The following is a 24,026-nucleotide window of genomic DNA, read 5'->3' on the forward strand; positions in this document are numbered from 1 at the left end:
ACATCGGTTTCCTCTTGGGAGAAGCTTTTGTGACGGATCCACACCAGACTGTTCTCTTCCATCACAAAACTTTCAGAGCGCTGTGTTGCAGAGCACACTGCATTTAAAGGGAAGGAAAACAGGTGATTTGATTGGTCGTGACTGACACCAGCCCCTACTACACCTACTGATAATGTATTCCTCTTAACTCTACCCAGTTTCCAACTGCACTGCAGGTGCACTGCGCACGTGTGGCCATGAAAATACGTACATGAGTCGTCACACCCTGTGCACCTGCACCAAATCCAAATTTTTTGGTGTATCTGTCATTGATAATTAATTACACTGTTTAAACCTGAAACACTGAGCAAGAACCTCAGCTACATAAAGACTATTACCTAGCTGTAACCCAGCATATCACCAACATTTCTCCAGGTTTGTCACAAGACGTGTGGCTATATTGTTTTTATGGCTCATTTGATCACAGCAGGCCACTCACACGTGCAGATTTACTATGCTGCTACCCAATATATATAAATCACATTGGTTCAGTTGCCATAGAATAATTGTGTTGATAGCAGTGACATGTATGGGTACCATCCTGAGCAGATTACGGTCCAGGCTGTACCTGTGTAATCCCTAAATCAAACACATGGCAGCCTACATAAGCCCTTAACCTCAGGACCAATAGGCTTTAGGCCCGTAGAGTCCTATCATCTCATATCAGAATGCTCTTCTTTATTGTAGGAAACCAACCTATTGGTATCTAACATCTGGCCTTTTATTGGAGTATTTATCTATTTGAGTGTTGATTGTGTGTTTCGCTTCCATACATTAGGGGACGTAAGTAGTTAGTGTCAGTGTTACAGATATACAATAATAATTCAATAATAATAACAGTGTTGCAGCAACTGAATATTGGCCGTGTGGGGATTTATGTGTAGTGGAGGTGCATCTTTCTAGCCATATTTCACGTCCTATGGCCTGATAGTAATTAGTCTATACCATTTGACCCCCCTTAGTGCTATGGTTCAGTAGGCATGACCTATAGACAGGAATAACTGCTTTTCTCCACATGGTGCTGTGGGATTCAGCCTTGCGCGCACGTGCGTGTGTGTGTGTGTGTGTATGTGTGTGTGTGTTGGTCTCAGTCCCTGAAGAGGCTCCCCATTCTTCTCCGCTCTTCCTTTTGCTATGACCCAGTGTAGGCCTGTAACCCAGGGACATTGGGTAACTGTACCGGCATTAAAATAGCAAACAGGGGGAACAGAGCGTGTTATGAGATTCACTAGTTTCACGTCTCCCTGGGTGAGGCTATAAATAGCCGCTCACACTGGAATAGAGTTTTCCCCAGCGATGCGGACGAAAGCCGGAGGAACAGCTGCGCTAAAGCCAAGTCCTGTTAGATCAGCACAGTCACATGGGCATGTCTCGCTCTCTCTTTCTTTCTTTCTCTCTCTCTGTGTCTGCCTACTTGTCTCTCTGTCTCTTGTCCCTCAATCTCACTTTTCATTTCTCCCTCTCTCCTCTTCTTTATCTGTCTTTCACCCGCTTGTTTATCTTGCTATCTTGCGGTATCTTTCTCCCTCTGCCGCTCTCTCCCCCCTCTCTCTCTGTCTGTCTGTCCTGTGTTTCTCAGTCTCCCGTCGCTCTCCATGTCTTTCAGTATCTGTGTCTCTCCGTCATTATCTCTATCTCCCCCTCACTTTATCGTTCTGTCACTCTATCTTTTTGCCTCCTTCTGACTCATTGTCTAACTGATTCTCTGGCTGTGTGTCATTCTTTTTCTCTCATCGCCTCTGTCTCTTTGTCCTTGTCCTGTGGATTTCTCACTGTCAGCCCCTCTCTTTGTCTCCCTTTCTGTGTCATCTTTTATCTGTCTCTCTCCCTCTTTCTGTCTTAGCATAATTCATTATTACCAGGACTCCCATGTGTACTTTGTTAATTGGTACAATCCTAATATTAACTGTGTAGTAGGAAGTAGGAAGTAGGAAGATGAATTACATCCATTTTTCTTTTAAAAATGTTAACAGGAATTATATCAATATTTTGAAATTAAGGTTTATAAGCACTCACAGTATAAAGTGTCTGTATTTGCTAGCTGCTCTAAGTGCTGTAAATGAGTAGACACTGAGAACTGAAATCCGTTCAAACCTTTATGGCATTTCTGACTTCAACAGCTTTTACATTTTTATTAAAAAATTTCCACTGCTTTCTTGGGAGCATTTTCTCCCTCTGAGTTCTGGTATGAACACATTTGCCCAGCTCCTGCTGCTCCCTCTCTGCCCCTCTCTCTCTGTCTGTCTCTCTCTCTGTCTCTCTCTCAGTTTGACATCACAGGTGTGTATATATAGCCGGCAGATGGATTCTCCCATGGCAGGCTGCTTCACTGCTTCTCCCCCTTGGCTCAGGCCTACCGCCGGCCACTCAAATGAAGTAGAAACAATCTCTTGTTTACATTGTCTTTGCCGATCTGTTCAACCATCAGTTTGAGACTGCATCCATTATTCATGTGTTCCCCTCCACCACACACGCTCGCATGCACACACACCCACACATTATTGCTGCTGAAGGTGTTTTTCTAGCCTCCATGTTGAGGTGTAGTGGTGACACCAATGAGGCTTGCTGTTCCCGGTTGAATTCTCTAGCTGTGGAGGTACATATTGAAAAAAGATACAACATAAAAAAAAAACATCTTCCATTTTACCTTGAAATCCTTGCTGAAATTGGGCTTGAAATTGAGATGAATGCACATTTCACATGTAACTACACTGTGATTCGTCTCATAAGAACTACCTCATGATTACATAGTCGTTTGGTGTTTCCGTGATGTGATATGACATTAGGAACTTGTCAGTCAGTTAGCAGCATGTCAGTATTTAGCACAATATTGCTGTGACAAGAATAATGTCTGAAGGCATTTGTGCGGCGCTTGAAAACAGATCTGAAGGAAACAGTAGCAAGTCTAGCTAGAAACGGGTCACCCTGTCTCACTGCCAGACGTGACTTACGTGACATACTATAGTTGTAGTGTGTTAATACTGTGTCGATGTGTGTACAGTGTGAGCTTGCAGGGGCCTTCTGGCTAAGATTTATCTGCTGGGCACAGACCAGCACATACGACCCCACCACAATATGCCTGGAGCGCCTTCAGGCAGGCACGCAGCCAATCAGAGCGAAACCTTAGACATCTCAGTGCATAGTGACCAGCATGTATGCACGCTCACACACACACATACACACTTGTGCAGTATTTGCACCATGTGACAGGAGAGAAGCATCCTGGCTATGTCGTCCAGTGCTGTAGGAGTATGGAGGAGAAGGGATGGCTGGCTGGGAGTTTAAGAGAAGACAGAGGGAGCGGCGGATGGACAAACACACAGTCTGCACACTCAAATAGACACACATATTCAACTATTTACAGCATACTTACAGCTTATCCTCCAGCTTCTAGCATAACATTAATGGACTGACTGTCAGTAATCACCAAACCAAACTTTCATTTAATGTAACAATAATTTTTTTTAATTTTCAATTAAAAAAATGAATGAAAAATGAATATGCTTTTGAGTGTTAAATGGCATTTATAATAGATAATTTTATGGAGATATTGTTATTATGCCAGTCACAAAAGTTTGTGGGTCCCCTAACACTAAGCTATATAATGAGTAACAATATATGAGTAATAATAAGTAACTGAATTATCCACTGCAGTATTGAGAGGCCCAATGGCAGGAGCAGATAATGATCTTATGACTAAGTCAGGCTTTTTAGGGCCAGTTTATTGGCATTGTTATAAGGGTAGAATCAAATTAGGAAAATGGCAGCTGTGTCCATGCCATATCATTATGAAATGTAATCCAATTTGACCAGACAATCCTCTTGAAACGGACAGAGCACTCTCTCGGGCTCATCTGTAATGTCACTGCTCTTTAGCCCGGCAGAAATACTCATGCTGCGGTCGAGCTGTTGTTGCCTCGCGCTCAGGCACATATTGGTCACCCTAGTGGTTTTGTTTGGCCTGTGGCTGCATCTCTCTGTTGCCCCATACAGTTCCTGGAATGAGATGTGCTTCTGAGTGTCAGTTGTAAAAACAAAAACAAACTCCAACATAAACACAATGTTCTATTCTGTTCTTTACATCATCGTTTTTGGATGTCATGAGGTCATCAAAACAAGCTGTAGCAGCCTAACCTGTACTGGGCACTCAATGTCACTCGGTTGACATTGCGCATAATCTACTTTGATGGCAACTTGTCGGATGTCTAAAGGGGCCGTGCAGAGGGACATTGTAAAATATAAAGTACTGCATGTGTACCCTGGGGTAATACGAGCCTGCCTCCTTGGAAGGGAGCAATGGTCGCCATCAAGAGGGCTGAAAGTTATTGGAATTCCAGGGATTCTCTGAGGACGCCATTTGCTGGGCCTAACCCATGGTTTTACGAGGCTGCGGGTGACACACACTAACTTTTACTCTACGTCTTTGTGTGTGTACACGTGTGTGTGTATGTGTGCATGTGTGTGAGTGTTTCTGGTATATCCAATAGCAGGATTTTCTTGCCCCAAGGACTATTTCACCAAGTTTCCTTTAAGAAAACGTAGAGAAATCTGCTCATTCCCCTTTCTGCCAGAAGGCCGGGGAGGCTGAGTGCTTGCTTGTGTCAAATCAGGAGTGAGTGGATGGCTGGAGAGGAACAGCTGCATGCAGCGGCTCTGCCAAGCAAAGCATGTCAATGAATAGCCATGCAACTCTGCTCACTCAATCAGATGCAGGATGGATGGTTGAAAGGCCTGCATGAGAACATCAGTCTCACCACGCTCTACCCTGAGGAACAATGAGCTTACAGGCCCGTTATGTGCAAACGGCAACAGAGCGACTGCACATACATTCTTTCGTTCCGTCACACATATGCACACACACACACATTCAACATACAGCAGATGGATGCCTTCATGTCGTGATGGCTGTGGTGAAATTCTGTTTCTTTCCCCTCAGAGATAGTAGCGAGTCACATGAATGTGGACATGCATGTGCTCAGAAACACACAGAACAAAACTTCATACTCTTTCTGCTTCCAGTCATCCACCTAACAGGATGTCTATCAGTCTATCTCACACTTCTCACTGTTAAATACCATACTATATACCGGCCAAAGTGTGTGAATTTATACTCTGCCCTGTTGATTCTCTTTCTCTCTGAGCATGCTACTGTTTTTGTTTGTATGTTCTACATTTCCTAAGCCAAACTCTCTATGTGTTTTTTTTCTCCAGGAGGCTCAGAAGGTGATCAACCCCGTCATCACTCAGGCAGCAGACGGGACAACTAAGAATCCTGATGAGAAGGAGGAGGTCCCAGCCAGCGAGGTGGGATGGATGACCTCCGTCAAAGATTGGGCCGGGGTCATGATCTCCGCTCAGACACTCACCGGCAGAGTTCTGGTGAGTATTCACTTTAGAGGATATAATTATCTCAAATCCCACGTGTTGACAGTAATTATTTGCCCAGCCCGTAATCAGTTAAGTGCAGTACTTTGGTGTACCCTGAGCCAAGTTGGCTGCAACTGGGTTTCACGCCAAAGTTGACAGTTAAAATGTGTTGACAGTAATCCGATGTCATGCACACATTTATTCACCTGTATTACACAGGTCCTGTTGGAGACATAGGCCAGTGTAACTGCATTTCACACATGACTCATCTAGAATAGTACGATCCCTACAGAAGCTAGCTAATGTCCAGCCCTTGCTGAATCTCTTAGAGTTGTGTGGCCAATCTCAGGCTATTTGACTGGCACCGTCTAGCTTCTCTCTGCTGCAGTGCACTCAGTGCGGCACGCTGTAAGTCACTCTGCTGTAGCCCTGCCAGCTGAAGTGACTAGTGTGTGCGTATTTATGTGTGTGTGTGTGTGTATGTGTGTATGTGTGTGTGTGCAGCATGCAGGTGCCTGTGTGTATGTGAGGGTGAGATTTATTTGTCAAGTACGAGAGGCAAGCATATGCGGTGTTTGTGCAGTAGGTAAGAGGTTGTCACTGTGGCTTTTCTCTTGCTATGAGTTAAAGCCTCTCTCCCCGGCTGACCCTCCTTCCTCCAGCTCTACCCCCTCCTCACCCCCCCACCCCACCCACTCTTTCTTGCACACTGAGCCAAATCCTGATCCAGCTGGACTGGTCTCATTCATAAACAGTATATGACGCTGTGCTGCCATTCAGCCCGTTCCCCCTTTGGTTGAGTTTCTTTTTTCTAACACATTAACAATTTACTCTACCTGCTGATATCAGCGTATAATTCCCATGACGTCAATTATGCATTAACGGGTTGACATTTTATGTATGTGCATATTTCTCTTTATTCCGAAGAGACTTCACTCTAGAGCCAACCCCTCCAGCTCATTTTAAACAATGTAAATGCCCAACAAAAAAATAGAAAAAAGTATCACCATGAAACTTAAACACAACTAGATATTTTATTCATTTAAAAGGTACCATTTTCTTACAGCGATTCCCTGTTCACAAGTCCCTACTCTAGAGTCTGAGTTTAGCCTTAAGTTATTTGAGGTCCAAGTCCAATTTTGCAACTCAAGCATAGCAAGAGTGTGAGTTGCAAACTTGAATCCCCATTTCTGAGACATCCTGAGCAGGAAAACTTTAGAACTTTAGTAGAGGCTACATGGATTCCAGTAAACAAAACCTTGCGCCTAAAACATTCTCTACATTATGTGAAGTGCCAGGCTGAGATCTGTTGGGTTTTATTATGCTGGATGGACAGCGTATAAATTAGGTTTTCCTTTCAGTTTGCCTTTTCAGAGGCCATGCAGGCCATCATCATAACAAGAGAATTAGCGGCTGTCTACTGACCAGTACTGGATGGCTTCAGGGATGGAACTGCATGTCCCAATAGCAGCTTGGACTGTTCAATAAGAGGGCTGCACATACTCAGCATTAACTTGTAATTACATTTGAAATCTTTTTATTCTCTCAACTGCACCGCCTTATAACAATGTATTTTCAAAATAACTGCCTTCCCATCACCAGGCAGCAAGATGTCTGCCGCTCAGCTCCACTCAGAGGGAGGACAGTTAGCTGTGAGCAACATGCTGCCCATTGCTGCTTTCCTCATTCTATTGGCTGCTGGGATTATGACAATACTTTCAGATTAGGACAGGGGCCATTCATGTTAACCCCCCTTTCCATGCTGAACAATATGCACTAGAACAAAATTGACCCAGCAACAGCATTCCTGTGGTGTCTTTCAGCTTTGTGATTTCCTTCAAAGAGAGGAAGGAGGTTATGGGGAGAGAAAGTTGGGCTTATTTTTGCTTATGTTGTGGGTCTCTGCATCACCTCTGTTGAACAGCAGCCCTTCCCTTTGAAAACAGCCTGTAGCTGTTGATGTTAAGCCATTCATCTATAGTGCAGCGACATGGAGTATTGCCCAGCAGCACCCAAGGGGGATAATGGTTGGGGTGAGGTGGTGTGTGGAGCTTGCATATAGTACATGCTTATCACAGATTTACTAGCATTTGCGTTTATGTGCTTAGGTGTGTGTGTGAACTTTGTAGCTGGAAATTTGAAAACTTTCTTTTTCATCTATTGTTTGTTTAATCTGTTGTCTAACTATCTTTTTACATCTTAATTTGCATCAGAATATTAATATGTCTGTTTCGCACAGACATCCAGTGTGCATCTGGGGACTGGATGAAGCGGGCGGTGGGAGTAAAGAGAGAAATGGATCCAAACTAAAATACTAACGCTGTCATTGTTAATGTTTGCTGGAATGTGACAGTTTCTTCACGCCTGGTGAGAATAGCTGGGAGTTGAGCAGGATTCAGCCCTTTCATGGTGAAGGAGATGAAGCATCCTGAAGGGAGCTGTCAATTTACTAAATGAGCCTCTCTTTCATCACTTCTCCACTCTCTCAGCTCCGCTGGCATGGACACAGTTCCCCCTCGCTTTCATCTTCTGCCTCGACCGTGAATGCTCCCAATCTGCTCTGTGGGTATGTAAGTGTGAGAAAAAGAGAGGGAGAGAGAGAGAGAAAAAGAGAGAAATATTGAGACAGACACACAGAAAGAGAGAGACAGGCAGATGGAGAATGAAGTAGAGAGTGATGGTGAGAGTCAGTGAGAAATTTTCCTGGTTGGTTTCTCTCTGACATGGAGTTGAAATGAGGCACCGGTTGCTTTAAAGAGGTTTCTAGGCACAGCGATATCTCGGTATATCACCTACTGTGATTTGTGCTACTTCTGCTGGGGTTGATAATTCTGCCCAGCAGGCTGTGTTTGCTTACTTGCTAGGTCTAATGATATGCACCACAATATGTGATGATGAGCGCTCTGTGTAGGTGAATGAGTATCTCTTCATGTGGGTGGAATGTGTACATTTGTGAATGTATGCACACAACGTACAGTATGCTGGCATGTCTCCATATATACATGTATACGATTGTGTATGTGCTTGTGTATCTGTGTAAGTATGCCTGTGTGTGTGCGTGTGTGTGTGTGCGTGTGTGTGTGTGTGGGTGGGTGATTTAATGGGACTCTTGCCCTCCCATCAGCGCTTCACTGCAGATCAAAATTGCGATGAGCATCCGTGTACACAGAACCTGGCTGGTAACCATAGCAACTGCCGTGTAACGGTGCTCAGTCATCTGACATGGGGGGGTGTCCGCCTGGGCAGAGCAGAGCAGCAGAAATAACACACACACACGCACACACACACACACACACATACAGGTGGGATTAAAGCTTGATGGAGGCTCTGCTCTATCCAGGTGGAAGAGGGAAAGTCAGGCAGATTGAGACAGATAGCCTTTGGTAGGCAGAAAGGCAGAGCCCTCCATCCCTGTTCATTTGTTTGCCTTGATGACTTTGCTGCTAGTGAAAGATCAAGTATACCCCCAGGCTTATTGAATTACCAGACAAATCTAAATCCACCCGTGGCAGCAGCTTGGCCCAGGAGTCCCTCATATTGTTTCCCCATGCGGGCCGAATTACCGGCGTGAGAAGAACAAGGCCTGTTGTGTTTGTTATTGAGGCCTAATGTGACTGTGCCAAACTGCTCAACTCTGATGGGACAAAATGAACACATATCCATCCACGCTGCATAACCATTTAAACCAGACATGTGCTGCATGAGAAACGGCTCATTCTGCTCATCAGTGGCCTATTTAGAAAGAGCTGCTATCCTAAGCCATAGGCAGGGAGAGTAGAAAGCTATTACAGCTCATGTCATTGCTCAGCCCATGTAACAGTCAACAAAGAGCAGCAGGTGCACACAGGCATTTGTGTGTAGGTGCGCATGCATGTGTGTGTGAGCGTATGTGTACGTTTTTGTGTGCACGCGCCTTATATATGTGACTTCACGAGAAAGGGGTGCCGATAATACATTGTTTCCTCAGACCGGTCGTTCGTCAAAGTTGTTTGCCCTTGTGTGATCATAGCCTCTCCTGTAACCTACACACATCTCCCCTTCCCTCCCCCTCCCAACACTCACACTGCCATATATCCAATTTCGATTAGGGTCAGTGTCACCTTGTGTGCCTTATAAAAGCCAGGGAGGAATGATTGATACCAGTGTCGCTCCTCTATATGGGTCTTTAGCTTTTTGTATTGGCCATCACCTTTACAATAAAGCCTAATCAAATATTTAGTTCCCCATTCACACATGACCTGCCTCCGGTGTAGCTTTTACTCGACACCAAACTCAGGGTGAAAGGGAGAAGCGGTAGGGACAATAAACTTAAACATAATCAAGCTTAACCTCTGCTAGAAATGCAATCGTCAATAATAGAAGAGAAGAAAAAAGCTACCTGAAGTATCCAATAATAGCCAATTACAAATATTTCAAAGTGGCCTTGAAAGAGTTCTCCAGCATCTGATAGATGGGTGGATGGGACGTCTATGCACAGACGGGCCTGGAAGCGGACTCGAGCGGAGCAGGAAGTGAAGTGTGACTAAGCGCCAGCTGCAGCTTAAGGAGGAAGTGTCTCTCTGAGCCCCACGAGACAGCTGTCCGCACAAAGGCGCTGCGTGTGGAACATAGGTGAAAGGCAGCCTCCGTAAAAAGCACCTCTGGTCTGGCAGTGGATGGCTCATCGGACTCTTGACAACCGTATCACCCCAGACGCTTTGTAGAAAGACCTCATTAAGCACTCAAGGGCACAGCGTCCCAGGAAGTGAGTAGTTGGACAGCTGGAAAAATGCGAGTTGTTGTGCTGCATTACTACGGCATCTCATCTATAAGTGACTCTTGCATTAACGCTATGGAAACAATGTATTTAATCCCATAATGTCCAACAAAAATGGCAAGGATTATAACCACTGAATGTAGATTTTCCCCGATCTCGCAGTGCAGTGGATTGCACGGCACGGTGGGTCCAGAAATAGGTCAGCCCTGCCTGCCATCTTTCTTAATGGGATCTTGGGCGGGAACCAGGGACCATCTGTTCACATGGCCTGCTCCCTAACCCTATGGTCATCCCTCTGCCCACCCATCCACCCACGCACTGCATGGCACTCTGCATATTGACCCCTATCATCTGCCAATATAGCACGTCTGTCTCTGTCTCTGCAGCAGAGTGACCACACATACAAACACACACATAACAGTACACTAAGAATCAATCCAGCGCATTCGTATTTCTATAGCAGACTTTGAATTGGAGACTCTGAGAAGCACCACACCCATCTCTCTCTCCCTCCCTCTCTACCTCTGCCTCTGATTGCCCCTCTCCGCCTCATTCTCTCTGTTCCCCTCTCTCTCTCTAGCTTATGTGTCAAAACAGTTGCTTATGGTGTGCGTCTTGGCAGGAGACGAGGTGAGATTGTGCGAAGTGTGTGAGGACACTGCGGGGAGGATCCATTGTGTTTCCCTGTGTCCTCAGATGTCCCGTGGTGGAGAAAATAAGTGTGAATGTGTTCTCTCACACTCACCATGAATGCCTTCCTGCCTGCACAGAGAACAGCTGTCCTTCACAGTGTTCTACTTTTCAGACGGCGTGTTTGTAGTGGAGTGGGTAGCGGGTTTTGTAATGTGCGTGTGTGAGTTGAGAGTGTGTATGCGCCTATATGTGCTGTATGAGTATATGTTTGTTTTTGTTTGTGTGTACATGCATATTTTTTTGTACTGACAGTCCTTTGGGCTTGCATAAGCGTATTTGCGGTATTCACAGCAGCCGTCGGGTACTGGCAGAGTCTGCGATATTGCATCCCGGAGTATGCCCACGAACTTATGTGTATGTGAGCGATGTGTGTGCATGCGGATGTGTTCCCACTGCTGCATGGGTGGATGTGTACTTGCATGTGTGTGCGTATGTGTAGTGTTTGGGCTGGCTAATTGCGCTTTCCCGTGGAGTGTGTGGAACTAATTTTACTGCTGTCAGTAAACTCATCAGCATGGATACAGCTGTCAACACAGCACAATCTCCTGGATCACCCTCCACCGAGGCAGTAGTATCATCCCAAAGCATAAAACTAACAGGCAGCATATGTCTCTTCTTATGCATCCGGTGAGATATGGCATTTCATCCAATATATCGCCTCTAGTTGCAAGAGCGAGGCCCTGTACAACAATCTGTTTTATCCATCCAAGGGGAGCAATATGTATCGCTGCTATAAAGGCTTTATGTGGAATCTGTACAACAATCACACAAACACCCACATACACAAACAGGCACATATGCAAGCATACACTAGACACATAGAAATATGTGTATGGAAACACACACACACACACACACACACACACACACACACACACAATCCCCACGGTGTCTGTCCAAAGTTGATATGAGAAATAAAGTCAATAGCCACAGAGACCTCTCCAGGAAACGTCAAACACGCTCCACAACCCAATTTCTCTGTAAATTAGATCTTAAATTAATAGCGGCGGACAGGGACGAATCCATCAATTTTTCACCTCTCTATTCAACATCCAGTGACATGATACTTTACTCAGGCACTGTGTTCCTCCATAATGAAACTCAATTTCTAAGCCAGTTGGCTCCTATTCCCTTTACCCAAACTCAGTGCCCTCTGGAGCCTCCAGGCTGTCTCATTGTCTCCCTCCTTCCACCCAGTTCCTGAGTTTAGCTAGCTGTACAGCTTATTCATTTGTCATTTGCCATAATTTATCAGTTCAGTCGATGGCAATCCAATTGGCATTGACTTAAGCCCTCTGAAGGGTGATGAATGGCTGTTTATTCTGGAGGGACCACAGGGGACAGGCACTGCAGAGAGAGAGAGAGAGGGAGAGAGAGAGAGAGAGAGAGTGGATGGGTGTGGTGCCAGCCAAAGTCCCTTGTACACATTACAATAGGAATATAATATAAATCCAGAGCTACTGGGCACTGTGGATAAATGAATGAGGATACTGCTTTGTAGAGAGTATAGATTCTGTCATTCAAAATATTGAATCGAAATATTAGATTAGACAACTGAATGGATTCCTCAGTAGACAGATCTGGGATTGGTTAGTCACAGTGTTGGTTGGACTCAAGCTAGGAAGTCATGGGTGTGGCCCATCCATACTGCAAATCAGGCTTCCTAGGCAGTTATGTATTGTAAATGTACAATTATTGCTTTAAATTTTGACTTTAATTTCTCTTCAGTTTAGCTTTGTTTTGTTTCAGTTTAATTTTGATGGTCAGAGCAAAGCAGAATAACATCTGAAGCTGTAGCTTTAGCTCTGTATGTGTTCAATGTTAAAGAAAGCAAGGCACAAGTACACACTGTCAGAGAATTGCTTTAGATTACTTTATTATTTTCTCTACTATTTTCTACAGCATGTATTAATGTGTCGGAAGGAGAGATCATGCTTCATATTTTTTGGAGACAGATAGTAAGTTATCTTAAGTAGTTTTGTCAAGTTTATGTTAAGTCTCAGTGTTTCCAGTAGCTTCATTTTTTTCAGTTTGATAAAATGTTTTTCATTGCCTGGTTTTAGTTTTAGATTGTTACATTTCACTGCGATTTACACGTACAGTAAAATGTATTTTCATACTATGGCCACGGGTCTGCTGTGTGAAGTCAGCCTTGCTGGCTCCGTTTTTCTGGGCTGCCGCCACATAAGAAATATAAGGCGTCTGCTGAGCGGTGGTGGAGCGTGGCGAGAGGAGGGGAGGAGAGGGAAAGCAGGGTGTCATAGGAGGAAAGAAAAGCAACAGGGAGTCCTGCCATCACGCTGCATCGTTTCAGCTGGTATAAATTCACACACTGCTTTCTCACTAAGCAAGCAGACATAGTGCTGTATATCTGAGCATGCATACTTAAGCAGAAGCTGCAGCCCACTGTGTTATGTTATCCTGAAAACACTCCATTTCAAATTCTGTCAAGTAAGAGCAGGAGAGGGGCCAGGAACTAGAGTTACAGCTAGAGTTCTTTAACTGTAAGATAAACCACAAGAGAACGATCTAGACAATTGTATTTGAAATATACACCGGGGCTGTACAAAAAAAATTAGTATCACTTAATGGATAACTTCTTTCACTGCATGTTGTGTAGTTGTAGTTGTGATTGTCCCTGTATTTTTTTTCCTTTGTTATCATCCAATACATTAGCATCCCACAGGGTTCAATTTGCAGCACACCAGGCAAAGTTTTACAACTTTGAAATAGTAGTCCTCAATTTGGTCTCAATTTGTCCTCATGAATGATTTTCCCTGCAGCCCCCTTTAGGGCCTGTCATAATTCTGAGTCGTTCTGTGGGATGACTCACCATCCCTCGTTCTTTCTCTCCCCTATCTATTAACCCACCCATTTGCTACCTGGAGTTTTATTACAAAAGAGTCAATGACCTAGACCCGTCTTCACTCGCTCCCTCCCTCGTACCCTTTGTCCCTCCCACCCTGCCTCCGAAAAGGTCAGGAGAGCAGACACAGGAGTGGTGTTTCACTTAGCTGGCTATCCGTCCCTCTCCTTATTGAATCAAAGTCACCTGTGACTTACAAGGCTGTGTGTCTGAGACATCGTGGCGACATTATAGGCTCATTCATTGTCCTCGCTCTGGGGCTAGACGAAGGGATCTGCCCATTCATTCTAAAAAACATTCACAAATCAAATCATGTCCCTGTAACTCAAATGCATGAAACAGAGAAATAAAGTTCTGTTTAAACATATTTCATTTCATCATTTATTTCACAGACCTGTTGTTTGTGTGCACAGCTTTTGTGGCGAAGCCCTTGGAGTGTGTTGTAAGGAAATCCAAAATCACTTAGCTAATTACAGCAAACCCACTGTGGGTTTTAAACAGGCAGTCCATGCTATTAGGTAATTAAAATATGGCCTTCCTTGAGTCTCAGCAAGTGACTGCAATAATGGCATTCTGTTTACTTTTTACAATATGATTATTTATGCTCTGCTGAAACCCCAGGCTCAGGAATGACAGGGTAGTCAGAAATTAGATTACATTTATAGTCACAAGCACATTTGACTGCAGGCTAGAGACAGGCAGATAGACTGACAGACAGATAGAGAGAGAGGTAGACAGGCACAGAGCGGACAGTCGACAGGCAAATGGGCAAACGGACAGGCATAAAATTGCGTGCAGACAGATAGAGACCTAAGTAGGCCGTCACAGAGGATGCAGACATTCTACTGTTTGTCATGCGGAGCCCCCTGTCACCTCCCAGACAGCGTTCTCCCTGTCGCATCATTGTCACGGCCGCCCGGTATATGGTCTCTGGGAGGAGCGCTGAGTGACTCAGAGCCTGTGGGATGACGCACACCTACTGGGTCAGAACTTGCAGCATCACATTGATCCAACCGGATCCAACACCATTATCACTGCCAGCCAGGCACATTTCTTAAAGCTTCCCAAAAAACAGGATTAGGAACCGAGGACATTACCAAGATTTGTAAAGAGAGAAAACACTATTGATTTGCATTAGTGCAAATAATTTTCCTTTATTTCCCTATGGATTTAGAAGTGCATTATTGTGGTGCAGAGAAAGCCAAATATATTTGTACATTTATAGTAGAGATGTAGCCATTGTAAAAGTTTTTATTCACTGTCGCACTGTTGCTCTACTCTCAAGAAGAATTGTTTGGAAAATCCTGCAGTACAAGCATAGGATAGATGCAGGGGGGAGGGACTTCAACAATATCTACTACTGAATGTTCCTCTATGTCGGCTAGCATCCACCTGGCTGAAGTGTCCTTGAGCAAGACACTGAATCTCTACCAGCTCTAGAAACGCTTCTCTGTAATTGACTGTGTTCTCCGGGGCAAGCAAAAAGCGAATTTCCCTACGGGGATCGATAAAGTATCATATTATTAACATTCAACACTATCTTGGTGTTGGCTTTTCACTTGCTCTGTGAAATTATTTACAGTACTAGCTTCCCTCCTCTCCGCTCCGGTTTCACCATCTATACATCGGCAGGTCTGAGTCAGAGAGAGCGAGTGTGGGAGTGAAAGGATCAGAGGAGATGGGGCTGACTGCATCCCTTCCTCTGCTTTATAGGGTGGACAGGTTGTTATTGCAGCAACATCAGTGGTGGAAGATGGATGATATGGCTCTACTCCCCCTTAAAATTGAACTAAGAGGCAACAAAAACCGGCTGTCACATAATGTTTTATATTGATGGGAAACACCCCCCTACTGTGCTGTGCAGTACCTCACAGAGGTTGCATGATTTAATGGCAGCTTTTGGTTGGGGATGTGTGTGTGTGTGTGTGTGTGTGTGTGTGTACCTGTACGCATGCATGTGTGTTTTCTTATGTGTAGGCATAGTGGGCCATGTCTTCATATTTCACCCCTTTATTGACCTCCCTCTGACTCCTGTGCCGATATAAACCCAGCCATAGATATGGCTGATATGGTCTCAGGTTCGTTCTGAATATGCTGTTGTCACTCGTGTCATATTTGCGCGTCTAATTGCTTATCACAGGAGTCAGCAGAGTGGGGACCATCTGCTAAGCCAGGTTTCAGATCCGTTTACCCCCACTGGGATTCTGTTTCCTGGGATGGGACGGCCGCACAGTGTCCCTAAAACACATCACCTCCACCAGCCCGCTGCTCACAGTTTCCATGAGATCATTAGGGGACTATCGCCGGTGATATAAGAGGCAAAGGAAGGGAGGGAGGGAGAAAGAGATTATTGTAAGGTAGGGCGGGTGAAAGTAAGATAAGGAAGGATGGGGAATGGGAAGAAACGATGGCACAAGGGAGATAACAATCAAAGAGAAAATCATATTAGGATTGAGCCTGATATAGTGTTAAAAATTTTGTTAAATGCATTTGAATTTACTTTGTTTGGTATAATTATCTAGCTGACTTGGGATTTTCCTGGAAGCCCCCTGTCTCTCCGCATTGCTGTGAGGCTATTGTGTTTTAGCTGATTATTCTTTCACACCAACATCTATAGTCTCACTGGTGAGCGAATCAGAGAGGTGGAGGCATTTTGGCTTTGTTACTGATGCTCTCTCATGTCAGGAGCCATGGCAGGGTGCTAATTAAATGGTTTGTAGGTCTGCCTCTGCCTCTGGCCCCAAATTGCATCAGTATTGACTTCAAAGCCTCAATGCATCAAAGAAAGACCAGGAGCAGTGACTTTTCCCTCTCCTCTCCTCTCCTCTCCTCTCCTTTCCTCTCTTCTCCTTTTTGACATTAGACATTGAACACCAATGAATGAGTCAGACCATATAAAAACAGATCAGCAGGCTTAGAAGTGTTAATTTCTTATCAGTACATCATCTTACTAGTCAAGGACACAGCTGTGTGTGAGCGCACGCAGACAGGCATGTGTGTCCATGTATAAAGTGAGTGTGTATATGCTGTATGTACATGAGTGCTTGTGTGTTCATTGTGATTATGGTGTGTGATTTGCACATGGCTGCTCTTACAGTTGGGCTCAAGCACACTGTCAAAGTGACGGTAGGCAGTTATTATGTTTCAGGTTAAATCAATACCAATGAATGAAGAAACTCTTCCCTCATCATAAACACATCCACTGTAAACTAGCTTGACTGGTTTCATTTAGACAGCAGCAGCAGGGCTGTGCTGCGGTAATCTTGCTTTTGAGAAATGCCAGACTGTATGGTGTTCAGCACATAGTTAATGAACTTGTTCAGCCTTTACATCATGTCATACTGTAACATGTTTATCACATGGCTAATGGACCTGCTCACAAGTCTCCAGTTGCACATGGAATGTGCTCGAGTGTCTGGGGTAAACTCCCCACCGCACCTCTCATTTCAGCCACACGCTACTGTATTTAACCCCAAGAAGTACATCACCTCTGGATTACAAGGTAGTAAATATCTAGTTTCTCAACAGTTATTCAAAAAGACAGTGTTTAATGCTTCCATTGACTTTAGTATCTCCTTTGAAAACAATTCCATTGATAGATTGACTGCAAACTAACGAAGTTGGGGATTTTAGAGGTCCATCACCGGGATACTTAAATTAAGTAATGAAAGCGTATAACTCTCTCTGACAGAGGGGACAAAGGGCCAGCCCATCCAGGCCCCCGTAGACTGAATGATGGCTTGGTTTTGTGATTCACTTTTATTACTTTGCTGCAGCTATATGCTTCTCTCTGGCACATTGCATTCACAGTTATTCCCACAAGTGGCATATCACCGTGGCAACATCACATCTCTTATTCACAGGAGTGAGCTTTCTGCCCTCCGTCTGTCTCTCTCTGTTTCTGTTTCTCTCTCTCTCCACCATCCCTGGGTGCCTCCGTCCTTCCTATCCTCTTTTTCAATATCTGAGTTTCAGGATGGAATAAGATTGGAATTAAATCAGAAAGAACAAAAGTAAAGGTCTTGCAGTCATAGTTTGTAACCGGATTGATGGACACCAGGGGGGCTCTGCCCCAAACCCTGTTTGAATTGCTTCTATGACAGCCCTGCAAAAGTAATTGTACATGCAAGTATCTGAGATGTGATTGTATAAAACAGCTTTATGTGGCACTTTCAATCCTGCCGGAGACTGGGGGATGATGGCGGAGGCGGGAGGCTGGGGACTGGGAATGGAGAGATGGAGAGTGTGGATTGTAAAAGGCTTGTTTCTGATATTAAACCCATAAAATCCTCAATCTCAGGGGAACGACTGTGTAGCCTTCCAGGCAGTGAGTGGCTGAACTTTTCACAGACAGCGTGTCGGAGCAGGTATTGAATATTGATATGCGTGTCAGTGCTGGTCAACAATCAATCAAACCAACAGGCTATCATCAGAGGAAAGGTGAGAGGTGGAACTGATGGTTGCTGGAGTGGAGCTTGACTCAATTTCTTCTTAATAGGGGTCAGGACTTCATGAGAAACCACACGTACAATTCATTGACTTTACCGCTCACGTACCAGTGTTTATTAATTCATTAATTGAATTCATTTATTCATTTATTTGCTTATTAATTTTAACTAGTGCAGTGCCCGTTCACCCGGCTGCTGCACAGAGCGCTGTTTGCTTGTTTATTCAAAGTTTATTAATATTAATATTGAATGTGTCTCGTGTCCAAATTGCACCAAATCCGACGCTGCACTTCCTTGGGTCCCCAGCAATACACCCGCCAAGTGTGAAGTCAATCAGATGAACAGTTCTCAAGATATGCGACGGACACACAGACAGACAGACCGAGATTCCTTGCTTTATAGTATGATTACACTACGAAAAATTTAACATTTAAAACTATGTTTGAGTGGAATTTTCCTGGGAAAGGGAGAAAGGACTACAGTTATTAATATACTTTAGCACAACATTTAATACATTATTACTCGTCTTGTCTTAAATGCTCAGCACTGTCCTTGGAGTCAGTCAATGCTTTCTAAGGTACCAGGTTTGTCTTGTTCCCCTCACTGGCTCCTATAACTGAGAGTGAAATCCTCCACTTGCTGTTTCTGGTGAAGCTGGATTAGTTATCTTTTTGCTAGGGAGGGAGAATATTAATTATCTCCTGACTGAATAACTGTATGACTAAAGTGGAATTAATAATATACATCCCAAAAGGCAAGGGAACAGAACCATTAGCAAATTAGCCTTCTGTTCCTCTACCCCACCATAACTCAAAATTACAATAGCATACTGAGGGCCGGGTAAGTGCTACTGAAATTGAATATGAAATACAGTATGTTGCCTTTGTTTTCAATATTGTATGAGAGAGTTCAACTCCTCACACTCCACAGTCAGAGAGCCTGTGTGGTGAAAACAACTGCCTGAGCGTTCACTGTGATACCTTCACGCATCCTGCTGCTTCTTTTATGTTTCCTGATCTGTGCAGAGGATAATGAGACAGGCAGAGGCGTCCATGTTAGACTGCTGAAGCCTGCTGCTACATGAGCTAGAGGTAGACAGGTCTTGATTAAAATGTTTTTCCTGGTGAGGTCATCCCTCGCAGGGCCCAGGCAACCATCCACCTGGCTGACTGAGCTGGACGGCTGCGTTTAGGGCTAGATCAGATGTAACACACACCCAGCAGTGGCGGGATACACCGAGGTGCTCCTGCTCTCCACTTTACTCATAGCCTGCCAACAAGCACAGAATACTAATATAGGTTTTTCCTTTTCTGCGGCTCCCGCTCCCTTCTTTCACCTTGCTGCGAGCGAGCGTTCTACCTTATCAGAAGCCACTACATTGTTAGTGAGCGAAAGTGGGCTTTGACGCGGATGATAAACTTCTCATTAACCTTCAGGAAATTAAACGAAACCTTGATTTAATTAGATAAAGATCATGTCACCGCTGCGTCTCTTCTGAGTTGAAACCTATTCGCCTGCCGGGGGATGTGTGGGTTATATGGAGGGGTTGTTTTAAAAAAAGGAAAGAGAAAACAGGATGTGGCGCAGCCAAAAGTGGCTATATTGCTTTATCTAAATGCACTCAGTGAGCGGTCCCATCCATTAGCCTTATTGGGAGGGAAACAGAAGTTTTTAATTCCATATTTGGCAGGGCCCGCCCTTACCCTCTTCCAGCCAAATGCAGTATGACATTTTTTGGAGCAAGATGAAAGGTTCTGCCGAATTGCAGAATAGGCATCAGACAAAGTAATTGCTCTGCATGCATTGTAATAGAAATGGCATTGGTGTGATAAAGTTTTGATGTTATTAACTATGGCAGGGATGATTTATGCTATGATTAAAAGTACATAATGGAATTGTGTGGCAGTAACTGGTGCCTAGACAACAGTGCAGTGACCTGAATACATTATGACCTGCAGACCAGACGGAGAGTAAGCCACAAAAACACTACCTTTTAGTACTCACTTTCCTTCCTCCTCATTTTGTTACTGTAGATAGACCGGTCATTTCTCATTGCTCTGATGGGAGATTGTACTGATTATGCAAATACCTTGCTGGCTATTGGTGGATGGTATGTTGCACATGCACACCAATACTGTGATAAAAAAATAAAAAAATAAATCTGACTAAGGCGTTTACATGCTCGAAAGATTGTGTCTTAATCATGATACATTTACTGTGATTATGACCTTTCTCTAAGATAATTAGATAAAGGTGTTTAATTTATAAAATCATAGTAGTGCTTAAGTGGGTTAAGATTAAAACATTTCTGTGCATCTGAACATGCTCACTGTCTGTTTCAGGAATTAAACCTGTGACCTTTCGGTCTCTCTAACCACTAGGCCACCTAATCCTTTTCTCTCACACTCCTCATCTCTTATACTCTCTCTCACACACTGCTACTAGTATTAAACTACATGTACACAGGCTTGTGGCATGCTGTCTGAAATTGAATATGATTGCAGAGAAGGTATGAAGAGTAGCGTGATCAGTGGTGACAGCTCACACTGCTCCTTGGCTTCTCCTCACAAAACCAGAAACGACTGTAATCCCTGCAGATTTAAATTTCATTCACTACTGGCGAGTTTGTAAACAAACACACAGGAATGGCTCACTGAGTGTTGCCAGACTGCAAAGATTCCTTTCATGGTAGAAGAGAGGGGTCTTAAGGGGAGATCCTTTTATTTTCTACTGCCACCTGTTTTAATATTTTATATTTCCTCTGAATGACTTTTCCATCTTTTTAAAGGTCAGTGGGCAGTCTTTACTGAGGCTTATGGGATACAGGGTAGAGGAGACAGAGTAGAGGAGATTTTGGAAGAATTCAATCCCAGACCAACATTTGTACATGAGGTTTCAGAGCTACAGTATTTATTTGTAATAATTAGCTAAATATCTGCATATTTTAATGTAATGTTGGTATGTTTATTTTGCCTCACATGTTTATGGTTTGGTATTATGTTGTAAACCCTACAGATTTCTCCCCCTATAAGCTGTATCAAAACAAATTAATAGAAGCGAAAGTTTTACTTTTCTTGTGTTGACGCCTGCAGCCGAGTTGCACTCATTTAAAAATATATTGGTTAAAAATTCACACCACTTCTCCATGATGAAGATGCTGACCGCTCACTATTTCCTCATTCAGGGACGGTTAAGATAAGGTGAATGAGGAGAATGGTGACCTAAATAAGCCAAAACAATGTGCAAAAACTTTTCTGGGCTGCTTGTGAATGCATATTGTGTTTGTGTTGTCTCTCAAACAGTATGTCAGTGAGGCAGGTGTTTGCTTGTCAGACCTAAACAGTTCATATTCTTGCTGCTTTTTGTTTAAAGTGCCATGTAACTTGTTCCTTGACGAGATGATTCCCCTCTGAGTAAGTGAATGCTGGGGTGCATTCAAAATTTGTCCTAGTTGAAGAACAGACCCTCTAAGATTTCATCATCATATTCTGTCCATTATTATCATCACACAGGAACAGGACTTTTGTTGTGGCGTTTTGATATATGGGAACAAAGGCATAGAATTGCCCACCAGGTCATTTTGGTTGAACTGAAAGCATGGGAATATCACAGCACTGTGATAAGGTTTTAGGCTTATGTGCTACATAATATACACAGACAGGTTTGCAGTAAAATCCTTCTACTAAGACAATACACTCTCATATACAGTATATCTATCACCTCTTCATCTCCTTTAAGAGCAATTTTTCCCTTTTCAGGGTTCAACAATAAGGATTTCTTGATGGCCTGGGACCAGTAAGACGCTGACTAGAGACAAATTATTGGTCAGTCAGTGGCCTAACTGGGCCAGTGCCTCAAAAAAGTTTCTGGTCTTACCGTCTTACTAAGGCTCACTTGGTGATAAGTCTAATATTGGCACCTCTCTGCTCTACCATTGGCCCACTCTCCTCTCTGATGTGCTTTTTCTGACCAATTAGATTGACTGCCACTGCAGACTAGATCCAGTGACCACTACTGTCAACTTGGCAGCTTTGTTGCTCTCCATTATAGCAAATTAATGTGCAAATTAGTATATGATGTCATCTTGTGACTTCTAGTGACTTTTTGACAGTTACATCCCTTGGAAAAGAGAAGTTGCAACTCGGCTTGTGTGGGGGGAGCTTGGTGGAGGGTTCTTCAAACTACGAAATGAAGAGTAAAGCCTGTTTTTATCACAATGAAAGCAACAGTTTCCTCAGCTGTAAAATTACCAATCAATCTTGGTCCGCTTGGTCTGTTTTTGGCTGACTGGCAAACAGGCTCATTTTTAAACTCACTGACAGTTACTGCAGACACTTGATTCCAACAACAAGAGCCGGCAACACCTAGCTGGTATTTTGGCAAAGCAGGTAGCTAACAATCCGTCATCAGGTCTGATTAATGTATTGGCAAGACAGATATATATATATATATATATATATATATATATATATATATATTTTTTTTTTTTTATTTATTTATTTTTTTTTTCATGTTACTGGTCACGTTTCAGAAAATCTTCTATCAGGTATGCATATATACCTGAGGGCTCATCTATGAATACAGTAAGTGCAACAAGGGCAAATTTACGCTTTTGAATTTAACATAATTATCATACATTTCAAAGCTATTCACACAAATCAATTATTTACTTTTTTGTAGTTTTCTTTCAGTCACTTTGCTGCTGTATATTATGAAGAGTCACTATTATACATTTTATAGTAATACCTTTTTAATTTATGAAAAAGTGTTTATTTTCATTTTTGCCTGCTGGGACAGTAAAAATATACTAGGGGCAATTAGAACTCTGACCTACTGGCCCGAAGGCTGGAAAAAAACTGAGAAAAATTGGGTCGGGGTGAGATGACGCTCTCCTTGTTAAGTTTCTCCTCAGTGAGGCTCTGGCTCATTTGTGGGCTTGTGGCAAACATACTGACACTTTGTGACTCTAGAGACCCTTAGGCTTGGGGACAAGTTTCTGGACCTGTGATATCCAACAGGGAAATGCCACACTTTACCCAGAGTTCCCCAGTCCCTGGTGTGATGTCACAGAGAACCTCCATTGAACTCCCTTGGTTAATCTTTAATACGTGGCTAACTTACCCCTGAATTTGCAATGGTTGAACAGTCCCATGTCACTAAATATAACTTTGCCCTCCAGCTATGTATGCATTTATGGACACTGTGTTAACTCGCTGCGGCTCTCTATAAAATTCATTCGTTATTTTGCTGCAGTTTTTAAAAGGAGCCATTTATAAGCGCCTGTGGTGGGTGTCGGGTGGAGAATGGATATGATGGTTGAGGTGAACAATTTTCACCTTTGGCACTTTGCAGTCTGGTCACATGCGTCCTATCATCTTCTCCGCGCTGGCATAATCCCAGTAGGGGTCCTCCCTTCTGTCTCACACTCAAGCACACACATGCCCACACACACACACAAAGAAGATGTACACACATGATGTGCGTGCTCTCACACACATAGAAAGTGGTGAAGACACGCGCACAGACACGTACACGCTGTGGCATTTAAGCTCTTGCTGTGCCTTAGAGGACATGCTCTAATATTCTCCATCCCTCCACCCCTCTTTCTCTTCAGCCGCTATCTCTCGCTCTCATTCTGTCTCTGCCACAAGCCATTTTCTGCCACCTCTCAGCTCTCCTTATGTCCCAGGGGGTGCTCTCTCTAATATTCTCTCATCCTTCCATCTCCCGTCATCACCTGCTCCATCTCTTCATCTCCTCTCTCTCTTGCCCTTTCTCCCTCTCTCCTTCTCTTTCCTCCTATTAGAATCCTCTGTGAACATTCAAGGTCATGGTCACAGTGTTGGTCTCTGGGGAA

The 24,026-nt window shown here is 43.7% G+C and overlaps 1 protein-coding gene across 3 annotated transcripts in view; it reads left to right on the plus strand.

Moving 5' to 3' along the window:
- The window catches only part of kcnma1a (potassium large conductance calcium-activated channel, subfamily M, alpha member 1a), a 138,950-nt gene that overhangs the window by 30,223 nt on the left and 84,701 nt on the right, over positions 1-24,026 (plus strand). For all 3 annotated transcript variants that reach the window (XM_071514998.1, XM_071514999.1, XM_071515000.1), the window contains exon 2: positions 5,251-5,418. In XM_071514998.1, coding sequence (XP_071371099.1) covers positions 5,251-5,418 — 168 coding nt within the window. The remainder of the gene's footprint in view (positions 1-5,250; positions 5,419-24,026) is intronic.

This window comes from Centroberyx affinis, unplaced genomic scaffold, assembly GCF_046629955.1.
Source record: "Centroberyx affinis isolate AG114_WGS23_722 - 3 ecotype Tasmania unplaced genomic scaffold, CSIRO-AGI_Caff_v1 ptg000292l_1, whole genome shotgun sequence".
NCBI classification, from domain to species: Eukaryota; Metazoa; Chordata; class Actinopteri; order Beryciformes; family Berycidae; genus Centroberyx; species Centroberyx affinis.